General features: G+C 38.3%; 1 protein-coding gene across 1 annotated transcript in view; it reads left to right on the forward strand.

Moving 5' to 3' along the window:
• The first annotated feature begins 6,254 nt into the window (after positions 1-6,254).
• Positions 6,255-13,383, forward strand: part of exoc4 (exocyst complex component 4) — a 112,973-nt gene continuing 105,844 nt past the window's right edge. The window contains exons 1-3 of the mRNA XM_054624465.1: positions 6,255-6,362; positions 8,398-8,587; positions 9,854-10,048. Coding sequence (XP_054480440.1) covers positions 6,283-6,362; positions 8,398-8,587; positions 9,854-10,048 — 465 coding nt within the window. The 5' untranslated portion in view covers positions 6,255-6,282. The remainder of the gene's footprint in view (positions 6,363-8,397; positions 8,588-9,853; positions 10,049-13,383) is intronic.

Raw genomic sequence — 13,383 nt, forward strand, 5'->3', positions numbered from 1 at the left:
TAGTAAGTGAGCTTTAGATGTGCTATCTTATAACTTTGGGCAGATCAAGGCCTTCTTGTTTCTCTTTCTTTAAGTCTTTGTGTTAATCTAGTCATCTTCTGGTTTCTCTTCATACTTATACAAATCTCCTCATCTAACACTCAGCAAGAAAAACAAATATACAGATACGTCCCAATATTTGCTCCTGTGGATAAACTAAACATGAGAAGACAACGCTCTTCAGTATTGACTACAGTGCTTATAGGACAGAGACGTGCTTGAAGTGTGTCGTGTGAAAAAGAGCCTTGCTTGTTGTTTATGTTATTTAATATGATATGAGGTTATTAAGACTGACTCCCATAGGTATACTGGCAAGTTGGGGCATTGACTTTGTCAGTTCTATTTCCCTAAATAGGGCTATGATCTGTATTGTGATAATACATAAAACATATATGTTTATTGTTTTCGTAGTAATTTGCTTCTGCACTGTACTTTTGCTCTGGTTTATGCTCTTAGATGCTTGTTTAAGAAAGGAGATGCACTTATGACTTCTGGTGACTAGTAGTTCTCTTGAATACCTACAGTACCAGTCAAAAGTTTGGACATACCTTCTCATTAAATATTTGTTCTTTATTTTTATTTTTATATTTTTCTACATTGTAGATTAATATTGAAGACATCCAAACTATGAAGGAACACATATGGAATTATGTGGTAAACAAACAAATGCTCAACAAACCAGAATATGTTTTATATTTTTTATTATTTTACATTCTTCAAAGTAGTTGAATGAGAAGGTGTGTCCAAACTTTTGACTGGTACTGTATGTTGAATCCACTTATTGTAAGTCGCTTTGGATAAAAGCATCTGCTAAATGACTTTAATGTAATGTAATGTAATGTAATGGAAGACATGCAAAACGAGCCAGTTTCACAACAATTAGGGCCACTTTCTGAATTGCAAAACCATGAAAAATGTCCTAATATTAAGGGTTTATTTTATGTCTTCATAATGTCTTATTGTTTCTGCACTGTACTTTTGCTCTGGTTTATGCTCTTAGATGCTTGTTTAAGAAAGTAGATGCACTTATGACTTCTGGTGACTAGTAGTTCTCTTGAATACCTATGTTGAATACACTTCCTGTAAGTCGCTTTGGATAAAAGCGTCTGCTAAATGACTGTAATGTAATGTAATGTAATGTAATGTAATGTAGGAGCTATTTATAGGATATTAGTATTTAGTTATTTCATGCATAAGCAATATTGTTTAATTATTCTAGATGTTTGCTTATTTAGGTTAGATTGTTTGATTTATTAAGATAGCTTTTCTATTGATGGTCATTGGTTTAGTTTAATAATGTTTTTGTTGTTGTTTAGTATACTTACTTTTGGGTTTGGTCATTTATTTTGAATTGGGTAACACTGTGGGTACCTGCGGTTACATATAGGAGGAGGGAGGTATAGGACCAGCATGCACCGGGGTGGGCCTATAGTTTTTTATCAGAGCCAGAGAGTCAGTGACAGGATTACCTTTGCTCTTTTGTTTGTTTGCTTGTTTTGTTGGACCAAATAAATCATCAGCAACACGGAATTCTGTTTGGACATTGACCTCTTTGCCTGCGTAAACCACAAACCCATGGTGCGTCAGAGGCCCTTTCATTTAAGTTTGTTTTTGGATTTTTCGGACAATTGGCCACTACAATATACTTTGAATGAACATATAGGCCTAGCCAGTGTATAGCCTCGCACCTTAAGAACAATTGGGCTTACAAAAAAAGAAAAGAAAATAGCAAAATTACAGTAATTAGAGGGAAGGTAAATGTGATATACTAAGGGAAAAGTTGTCAAATCTGACAGGAAATGCAAAGACAGCCCCTAAAATGTTAAAAGATCTGCATTGAGAATAGAAGTGGAGTGACTAGAGAGGGAAATAAGATAAGATAATATTTAATTAGTCCCACAACGGGGACATTTACAAAAGGAAAAGCTCAGAGGTGAGCAGGAGCTGCTGTAAAAGGCTGCCACTCGTGCGGCGCCGGAAGTAAGACCATATATAAGAAATAAGATAATATCACACTTAATTATCCTCACATACTGGGACATTTACAAAGGGAAAGCTATCAGAGGTGGTGGGGCTGCTGTAAGAAATATATAGACCACATGACATGCCCAGGTTCAGTGGCCATATTCTGATGTAGAAACATAACTTCAGAGCTGTTCCAACATCCTGAGAATAGGTTAGAGGAGGGACAATTGTTGTGTCCTGAAGCTCTTATTTTCTTCTTCACTAATATATTTAGTTGTCATTGTTGCTGGCATCACTTGACTCTTCACAATCCCTTACAATCCATGCAAGCCACTTACACTGAAGTTCTCAAACAATTTCCATATCCTGCTGTCTCTCTCTGCCATGAGTTGATGGTTTCTCCGCTGAGCTCTCACTCAATCTTAATTTCCAGCCATCGCGTCTAAACTACTTTTCGACGGGGCATGTCTCTGCTCACCATTGTTGTCTTTCCTCACTCCATTTGAAACTCATCAACACATTACTGCTATATCTCCCAGTGTGTGTAATTGTTATTTGTGTAGCAGAGTATTTAATCATGGCAATTAATGTGTGAACAAAAAAAAAAATGCAGCTGATTTCATTTTCCACGATGAGTGTATTGCTATTCATTCTCTAAATCTGTCCTCTTGCTCCCAGTGGAGGGGATGGGGGAATACAAAAAAAAAAAAAAAAAAAATCCTACAGTCAGCACCACTGGGGTGGACAGCTCTTGGACCCGAAAGCAGACTCATGAAGCAGAACTAATGTAATAAAAGAAGGCTTTACATGGTAGTGAGGAGGCTTACAGTCAGCAGCAGGCAGCCAGGCAAAAGCAATACACCAATCCAGAGGGGCAAGGCAAACAGGGAAATGATCAAAGACAGAAGATAGTGAAGTAAAGTCTGTCTGAAACTATCTACTGTGTTTGCAAATGTTTTGATTCTGCTTTTAATGCTAGTATTATTATTATTGTATTAATTGATTTAAATGTATTGATTTAGATAAATTCTTGTTTTCCATTTATTTTGTTCACCTTATGTTTTCTTTGCCGTATAATTCCTTGAAAAATCCATTTCGAAAGCGCACACAGCCTTGCAGGAAATAAAAATTGAAGCCGGAGATTTGACAGGCCTCGAGGAGAGAGGACTTTATGAGGAATGACAGTTCATAAGAATAATCCTCCAAACTTAATATATCATGCAGACAATAATCTAATACAGTTTTTTATTATGCTTCTTTCTGCTGATTTTTTGTGTTTGGGAATTTTCTGTATTGTGTTGCAATGCTGTGCAAGCATAAATCAATGAAAACCCTTTTAAGAATTCATTGTGGTTGTGTATGCTGTAATGTTGTTGAATAATTTCATATACACAGAGGAATTAACATTCAAATATTTTATGCAATAAAGACCTTTATCAAATACATGTTTTAATGTAAAACTCAATGGCTGACTGTGTTGTATGTGCAAATATTACGAGCTAGTTTGCATGCCCTGGAGCTATGATTCAAAGCCAATTTGGACAGAGACATCTATGTATTTACATTTAATCACACAACACAGTCAAAAACATGCAGATCCTGAGGTTACGTTGATTTTTCTTTTTTCTGTGATTCTCTGAGATGACAGGTAATCAAATGGTTTCAATGCTGTCATATTGTCATGGACAGATTTCCCCGAGGGGGTTTCCTCATCTCTACAACAAGTCCACCATTAACACATTATTTAATAAAGAGGTAGAACGTGTAGTTATTCCCCTAGGACGTAAAGCCTCAGGCAGTATTGACTACAGTGCTTATGGGACAGCCTTGCTTGTTGTTTATGATATTTAATATGATATGAGGTTATTAAGACTGACTCCTGACTTTGATACTGAGCATTTATGCTGCTTGGTGATGCAGTAAATTTATATTAAGGGTAATATGCGGGGGGGTTCTGCATGTTTAGTGACATATTTTCATATGTTGCAGAAACCTGTGTGATGATGTGAATATAATCATTAAAATCATTACCATCTTACATGCATGTCCAAAACTGATGTGTGGAAACTTATGTTTTGTTACTTGGTTCCTAAAACGTTTATAGTGAGGATATTTACTTTTTCATCAAGCGTTATCCTTTTAACCTTTATGTATTATAATTGCTTTTGGCAATCACTCTTACTTTGGCCTGATCTTATGGTGCTTGAGTTGATTCCACATTAGACATCCATAAATCCTTATCTAATTTAATTTCTCTGTCATCTCTGCAAAATTTAGTGCTTCTACTCAATGAAGACATCAGTGGAATCAAGCATGTCTGTTAAAGAAATGGGATGAGACCAAAAATATAGAATGAGTTTGGTGCTTTATCTTTAAGGTGGTGCTTTAAGTTGGAGATATGAGGAAGATGTTTTCTTTGATCCAATTCAACATTATAAGAAAAGTCCAGAGGGCACATAATCGATGCGTTTCCCTTAACCACATTTCCATGGCAACAAGTAAAGAAATATCAGTCACCAATGGATAACATTTTGTTTCCATAGGGTGTTTTAGACAAAAAATCTTATCTTCTGTGATATTTCTCTCACGATAATTATCAAGGCTATTATCAAACACTCAAAGTGACTCATCTCTTAATAAAAATCCAAATACTACATCAAAGTAGATTCCCAAGACCAAGGAGATGCATAATTAAATGACCACAAGAACCAAATTCAAGGTGAAGAACCTGCTTAAAAGGACGCTTTTGCTAATAGAGCTCCTCTACCTTAATCATCAGCTGAAGTTTCTTAGAGAGCCGCATTTTGTCACATTATGTATTTAAACTCTTGGGTTGAATGAATTTAGTTTTTTGTTTAAAGTGGCTGCACTCTTATCTCAAGTGCTTTAAACGTTGCCTTCTATATATTATTTACTGAACTTTAGATGAAGGACACAAATTAATTGAGATGCATCATTTGCATTTAGATCTATTTTAACAGATCATAAAGGCATGTCCTACAACAACCTTATTGCCCTTGTATTCAATCCACACACAGGTCAGCCAGTTAAAGCAATCACTTACTGTCCAAACACACGTCAAGCAGAAAGAAATAACCTTGGTGCTGCGTTATTGGAGAAAAGAAGCCCTGTAGATTAGTTGGACTGATGGGACACGGGCTGCAGGGAAAGGTGATAAGAACTTCAAAATTAAACTTGGACCTGAGAAGCTGTGCGCCTTCAGAAGAAAAACTGTGGCCCCCGCATGACACAGCGATTGTTTCTTTTTTTTGTTGTTGCAAGAGACACAAAGATCACCCACAATGTTATCTCGTCAGTCCACCAGTGCATCAATCAGGACCCCGGCTGCTGGGAATCGACCCCCTTTGGTCCGAAATCAATGCCCTCTCCCATTCTCATTGGTACAGCCCAGATTGTCAGAGATACAGCACAGGAGAGCCCTGCCAAATCCAGTGCTATATGTTCTAAATGGGGAAGGCTATTAACTCACTGACACACACTGTCTCCCTCCTTTTACTCTGCTGAGCCTTTTTCCTTTATCAGTCACAAAAAGACTGGTTTGAAAATGTTAAAATGAAACTGTTTTTTTCCTGTGATATTTGTATTGAATACAAAAAATATATTTAAGATAAGATTATTCCTAATCACCAACCAGAATCATCGTCTGACTGTCCTTGAAACATAATTTTCCATTCAAAATGGAGATCAATTAATCATACGCTGTGGCTCACGAGGTAGAGCGCTCGTCCTGCAACCACAAGGTTGGTGGTTCAAACCCCGGCCTCTACAGTCAACATGCCGAGGTGTCCTTGAGCGAGACACCTAACCCCAAGTTGCTCCTCAGGCTTCTTAGCAGCCCACTGCTCCTCTGGGATCGGTTAAAATGAATTAAATTTCCCTGCTGTGGGACTAATAAAGGATTTATTATTATTATTATTATTATTATTATTATTATTATTATTATTATTATTATTATTATTATTATTATTATTATTATTATTATTATTATTATTATTATTATTATTATTATACATAGTTCACAATAAGATAAAATTCAAATGTGATTATTTAAATATTTTTTTTACAATTAAATGTTATAATTAAAAAAAAAAATAGAATAGAGTAGATTTGCTTAAAATGTGTGATGTGTGATTTTGTAAATGTGCCCCACTGACGTCAGAGCTTCTTCCCGCGCTGAAACTACAACTCCCAGAGTTCCTTGCCCTCCGCTTCACTTCCTGCTTCTCTCTTCCTGTTTGGGTGCCGCAGCTGGAAGAAATGGCAGCCGAGACAGGGCGATACAGGAGTGCAGTCAGCAAAAACAAAGACCCTTCAGGTCTCCTGATCTCCGTCATCAGGTGAGAGGGGGTCACCTTCATTATGCACACTTTATAATGTTCATAAGAAGTCAGACACATTATGAATTATGCTCTTATTTGCTCTCTGATGGGCTGACAGCTAGCTTTTATGCTAAAGCTACAATAGCAACATCCTTCCTGCATTGTTGATTGCATGTAAAATAAATAGAGATCATACCTTTGCATGACTACTTTATGGAGTGCATTTATGTTAATATTAATAACATCTTTATTCATTTCTGGAGCACAAGAAAATGTTAAATATTGGCTTCAGTATGTGACTCATGCAAATGTGAAGCTCATCTAATATGCATGTCCCAAAAAGCAGTGTTTTGTGTTTAGCTCTGCAGAGTGCATCAAGCTTGGATTTTGGATTTTCTTTTTATTATTATATGTGACTCATACAAATGTGAAGCTCATCTAATATGCATGTCCCAAAAAGCAGTGTTTTGTGTTTAGCTCTGCAGAGTGCATCAAGCTTGGATTTTGGATTTTCTTTTAGCAACAGATGCTTAAATATTTTGAACTTTGACTTGAGATCTGTCCTTCCTTCCTGCTGCTGCTCCCAGCAGACCACATGACACTAACACACTGTGCAATACTATAGTTATAATAGTTTCTGTCTGTATATATAATATTTCAGTTACTGTGGATTCTTTACTGTTTTTTTTATTGCTCATTTGCTTATTTATAATACTTATTTTTGATCTTTACTGTTTTTTTTACTATGTCTCTTGTTTGCACTATCCTCTATGCTGCTGTAATCCTGTACATTTCCCCGCTGCGGGACTAATAAAGGATTATCTTATTTTATCTCTTCTTATTTTGTAGAAGCACAGATGCTTGTGTCCTGGCTTGGATGTAAACATCACCGAAAACTTTTTAAATGTAGAAAGATATGAATTACACGAGAGGCACTCACTGTGACCTCACTGTGACCTCACTGTGACCTCACTGTGACCTGCGACTAACGGGTTCTGACAGCTGTAATTAACTGTCACAAAACCTTACTTCCTCCTGTGAAAGTCGTTTGAAGAGAGGGAAATGATGGGAAAGAGTTAGAGGGTTTACAAAGTGGAGGCCAGGAATACCCACAGGCCTTCTAAGTGTTCCAGTGGGTCCTCAGTTATACAAGAAACTGTTTAATTTAAACTATAAATAAGGAATACTTTGTTTTACCAGGAGGATCAAATGAGCAGCCTCAAATTTACTGCCAAATATGTGAAAAGATGCTTTACTTGACAACACCACGATCAGTGTTGCCAGATTGACATGAGTTGTATTCAATTGTTGTTAGGGATAATGGAGGACTTACTCACCTTAAAATCACTATTGTCAACTTATATTTGTGTATTTGGTTGTCTGACTGCACTCTTTGTGGGTTGCAATAAACTATTAATCTAGCATTTATCTTTGGTTGTCATGATATGAAGCTTTGTATGCTAATGGTATATATATATTTTTTTTTTTTTAATTTTTCACATGTAATGGTTTTACAGTTTGACATGAGCTTGTGGCGGGTTTTTCAGTTGTGATTGGGCTGGAAAGTGGCAATCTGATCTGGCAACACTTAACACTTCTTAAGCTACTGTTGAATTAATGTACCCAGGGTCTGACATCTTTTCTTCACCTGCCACTGTGACAGGCCACTGGACGTATGGAATATATGGAATATGTCATGAAAACCTTAATCCATGACTATTTTGAACTTTGAATAATACCTTAATACAAAGGAAACCTTTCTGACATGGTGGCCGATGACTTGACATTTTAGCTGCCGCAGCCATCCCTGTATTTAGCAGGTGGTAGGTGCAGATTACATGCCCTGAATTTACCTGTTCGTGTTGCCATGCTGTCGGACTCTTTAGGGTTTGCTGTCACACAAAGTCAGTTTTATTCCTTCACCTTTCAAGTGCTTTACGTAAGCTCCTACTTTGCTCAAACCCAGCTTGTAATTGGCATTTCCAGACCGATGATGTGGATTTAGTTATCAGCTTGAATCTACCGTTCTGTTCTCTCTCTCACCCCAACGCAGGACCCTGTCCAGCAGTGATGATGTGCAGGACAGGGAGACGGAGAAGGGTCGCCTGGAAGAAGCCTTTGAGACATGTGACAGGGATTTAGATGAGCTGATAGTTCAGCATTATGCCGAACTTACCACCGCCATCAGGACCTACCAGAGCATCACGGAGCGCATCACCAGCTCCCGCAACAAGATCAAACAGGTCAAATGAGACACTTACTTACAAAAATGGACACTGGAGGGTTCGGGGGCAACCTTTACTAGAATTCATTCTTAACATTATTTCCGATGGATTTCAAAGCAGCGACTCTAAGCTGTGTCATTAAAAGCAAAACAATACCATTTTCATTCATTTTCACTTCTCTCTTCATACACGAAGGCTTTCCTATCTCGCTTTTTAAGGCAATTTCAATTTCTAAGACTAAAAGACTGACTTCATTAACACAAATCCTTTTTTCACCCAAGAAGGAAGCTGCCTACTTAAAAATCGTCAGCTGAAGTCAGAATCCTTGGCCTCTGGATATCATTTTCTCTATTACACTTGTTAATAAAAAATGAAAATGTAAAGGTCAAGTCTTAATGTCCCTTCCATGGGCGAGCTAATACACATTCAGTAAAAAAAAGACTTTTTCTTATCAGTATAAAACTGAACTTTAACTATGGTGTGCTGGCTCTGTTCTGTCTTAAAATGATGTCTTATATATTTTACTAGTCACCAGTGAATGGAATTTGGCCATCGTTAGTTTATTATATTTGCATCTGTACTTTGCGTACTCTTACTCAGTATGTCACAAAAAGCTTTTAAAAAAAGTTTTAATGCAAGCCAGTTAATTAAGTGTTTCAAAAAAGGTTTCAAGTCATTTTAGGGGTATTTAAGTTGACATTATCAATGTTGCCTTTATTACCCTTAGTCATTATTTTGTGTCTCTGGAAATCTAGTTTCTTTGACAAAGTTTGGCCAGAAAATCCAGTTTGTTGCAGGAAAAAAAAAGGTAATGTTAGGGATGGCTGGTTCTCATTGACCTTTTTTTTTTTTTTTTTTTTTTTATAGCTGTGGCTTTCTGTAGTGTGGCAACTGCATCACTCTATCTTCACTGCGAGCTCATGACATTCAACATTTCAGATTCTTGACCTTGGTAGAAAACACACATAAATTCAACTTTATTCAAACAATAGATCAGGAGAAGCCATACTTTACTATAAAGCTGTTCTTGACGCAAACTGTATGACAGGTGATTTTTTTTATTTATTTATTGGAGCTTTAATCCGTAAAGACACATTTATGGGTGAGCACTCAGAGGTAAGGTGTGACTAACTTTGAACTTTTCTAATCCTTCAGCTTTCATTAAAACAGCTTTTCTTTTTTCCCGTCTTTCTTTAGTGTACTGGTACTGCTGCACCTACAAACGTGCCTGGTGGTATAGTATTGTGTCCTACTCTTTTGTTTTTAACTCCCTCTTTCCTGCAGGTGAAGGAGAACCTCCTGTCCTGTAAGATGTTGCTCCACTGCAAAAGGGATGAGCTGAGGAAGCTGTGGATAGAGGGCATCGAGCACAAGCACGTCCTCCAGCTGCTGGATGAAATCGAAAGCATCAAGCAGGTGCCTCAACGGCTGGAGGCCTATATGGCGAGCAAGCACTACCTTCACGCCACAGATATGCTGGTGAGTAGACTAATGGCCGGCGACGATGTGTGAGTGTGTGTTAGATAGAGAGACGGAAGGGCAGCAAAAAGAAATTGCTTGACCGAGTTGGTCACCAAAATATATTCTGTTTGGTTTGATAGTAAGCAATAAGATTGGAACAGATTGTTGTCTTGTTTTTGAAGTTGAAGGGGGGGGGGACCTATTGATATACTTTATGTTAATGCATATGGGGCAAAGCTGAGGTGGCACTGTGCTTCTGAGACCCATGGTGTGCACAGTGCACACACATAAACACCACTGTCTGTGAAGTGTTAATGCTAAGATTGATTTGCTGGAAGCTCTCATCCCTCTAAAGAATCATTTTTCTAGCTTTAACGGTCCAGTGGGTGCAACTCTTTTACTTCAAGAGACCGTCATCTAAGTGCAGTGAGGGCGCTGCAGGTGTGTGTGTGTGTGTGTGTGTGTGTTTGCGTGTGCTCTTGTTCTTTTGATGTGTGTTTTGCTGTATGCTTGGCAGGGGAGCCGAAGGGATGGGATTGAGGACCAGACAACCCGGCTCTCTGATCCCTCTCCTTTTACCTCCTCTTCCTCTCTCCCTTCTCTGTCACACCAACACATCTTCCTTCAGACTTCAGGTCATAATTAGTTTGTTGAAATGGGGGTTATCTGAAGAGGATGGGGTGGGAAGAGGGATGATGGTATTCCCAAAAGACCATGAAGAATCCTCTGTGTGTGGGTGGAAAGAAGTGGAACTTCCTTCCTTTACCCCTGTGCTCCGTCAGTACAGCGTGTTTTTAAAGGTTGTGGAAAGTTCAAAGTCAGTTGGACACCTCGGCTCTGTCTTGCTCACTTGAAATGCACTTTCATTGGTATGTAAAAAGCATACTTTAAAGGGCATTTTATACGCCTCTACATAACAGAATGCTATTGGATGCATTCATTCCACCTTTTGCTTTGGCAACATATCATTTGCAGTGCATGAATAAATGATTTATGGAAAAAGTCCACTTTAAATAAGCAACATATAAAGCCTGGATAAGCAACATTAAAGAATAATTTGTATAATTTTAAAATTATACAAATTGACAAAAAAAAATGTTTTGAAAGTACATAATACCCACCTAGCTTCAGTTTGTGAACCGACAATAAGTCCGCCAACTTTTCATATTTACTCTAACTTCCTGCACTTTTGACGTGATGCACTAAATGAACTTTGTGAGCTAAAATAATTCTTGCAGTGAATTTAATTACAGCACATTCATACTGGATACTCCGAGTATGTTGCCCCTTGAGTGAGTTGATGTTTGCAAGTCAATGGCATTGTGGGAAAAGTTACGGCGTTGTTTACTCATAAAAGCCGTGATATTCTTGTTTCTAAATTTTGCCTTTCTTTGAAAAGGTAAATAAAGAAAATGCCTGCTTGGTTCTTGCACACAAACTTGCTAAATGTATATAGAGTAGGTATTGAAAGCTGTGTGAGTGTGAAACAAATCTCTTAACTTAAAACTGGCCAAAGGATTAATGTCATTGAATATGGCGATGAGGTTTATATGGAACACCGAGTCTCTCCGCTGTAACATCATACTGCCGGTGTCACTTCTCTGAGAGTCCCTGAAGTGTTTATTCCCATTATGCTGTCACTCATTACAGCACTCATCTGTCAGATTAACGACTCCCCGCGTTTCACTCGCGCCTCCTGTTGCTTCTTTTCGCCTTATAGTCTATTTCTCCCCTCTCTTTCAATCTCTCTTTAACAAAAAGTTGTAAAAGGTTCTGTGCTTACTGACTCATGCAGTATATATATCTTTTTTTTAAATTATATTTGCTGTGTAACGTGGCAAGAGTAGACTAGCCAGGAATAAACTCGCCTCTCTATCTCTCCCTCGCTGTCTCTCGCTCTCCACAACACTGTGTGTGTGTGTGTGTGTGTGTGTGTGTGTGTGTGTGTGTGTGTGTGTGTGTGTGTGTGTGTGTGTGTGTGTGTGTGCGTGTGGGTTTATGTGAGCCTTATCTCTAAGGGTTGACAATTAGAATTCCGACTATGCTCTCTGTCTGCTATTGAATGGCAGTCTCAGACCCCATGGGTTTGGTTAAAACGATACTGGCTTTGGTTCCAGAAAGTGTCCTCTCCTCTCCTCTCCTCCCCTCTCTCCCCTCCTCTTCTGAATCCTTCTCTCTTATTTCCTTTTTTCCTGTAGTGTCACAAAACCCAGGTGCACACACACATAAAACTTTCTTTTTTTTGAGCTAGGGGATAACCTGTCATACTCTTGTTCTCTATCCTTCTCACAATCCCCCTTGCTTCCAAGCAATTTCACTAGAGGCTTCCTCTCCCTCATTACACTGACAGGCCCGGCCCCCTAATGATGTTAACCAGCCCCCCCCCCCCTCCACACACACACAGACGTGTTAAATGATTTACAGTCATAACATCCTACACATATAATCCTACAAAAACACATCTGGGAGGTTTATATATACACACACACACACACACACACACACACACACACACACACACACACACACACACACACACACACACACACACACACACACACAGGACACGCAGTACACTGCTGCATTACACCAAGGGGCCCTGATCATGCAGCGCATTGGCTCATCTTGTCACTAATGTGGCTCTCATTTGCATCAGCACACACTTGACCCATGCCCTCTGCCCAGCGTCACCCCTCCCTCCCCCTCCCCTCCCCTCCCCTCCCACTGCTACCCATTCCCTCTCCTCCCTGCCCGGGTCATGCAAATATCAGTCACAGCGCTATCATCTGGCCATAAGTGCGCTTGAAAAACACACAGTAATGCACATGCATACACATAAATACACACACACACACACACACACATTTAATGGCATTAAGATTTATTAGTTGCAAACATGACACAACCGCTGCTGCTCCTGCTAATGAAAGCTGAGGGAAGAGGAAAGCAGTGAGGGAGAATGTGTGAAATACAGACGGTGACTCAGGAGGGCATGAGGACACTTTATATCATTTTTTGGAAGGAAATCTATTTTTTTTTGGTACATATTAGTGTGTGTGTGTGTGTGTATATATATATATATGTGTGTATATATATATATATATATATATATATATATATATATTTATATTTTTTTTATATTTATATATTTATATATATATTTATATATATATATTATATATTCATAGGTCAATTAAAAATAAGGTACTTTATTAAGTAATGGTTTTAAGAGTTTATTCTATCAATTAACAATAATCGTAATGGGTGCCATTGTGGTTGTTCATCTCATTGTATAGAGTGAAGCTTCAACATTGCAGCCTTTCTTTGAGTTGTAAACAAAAGGGTTTGAATTG

The sequence above is a fragment of the Anoplopoma fimbria genome, chromosome 23 (genome assembly GCF_027596085.1).
Source record: "Anoplopoma fimbria isolate UVic2021 breed Golden Eagle Sablefish chromosome 23, Afim_UVic_2022, whole genome shotgun sequence".
NCBI lineage: Eukaryota > Metazoa > Chordata > Actinopteri > Perciformes > Anoplopomatidae > Anoplopoma > Anoplopoma fimbria.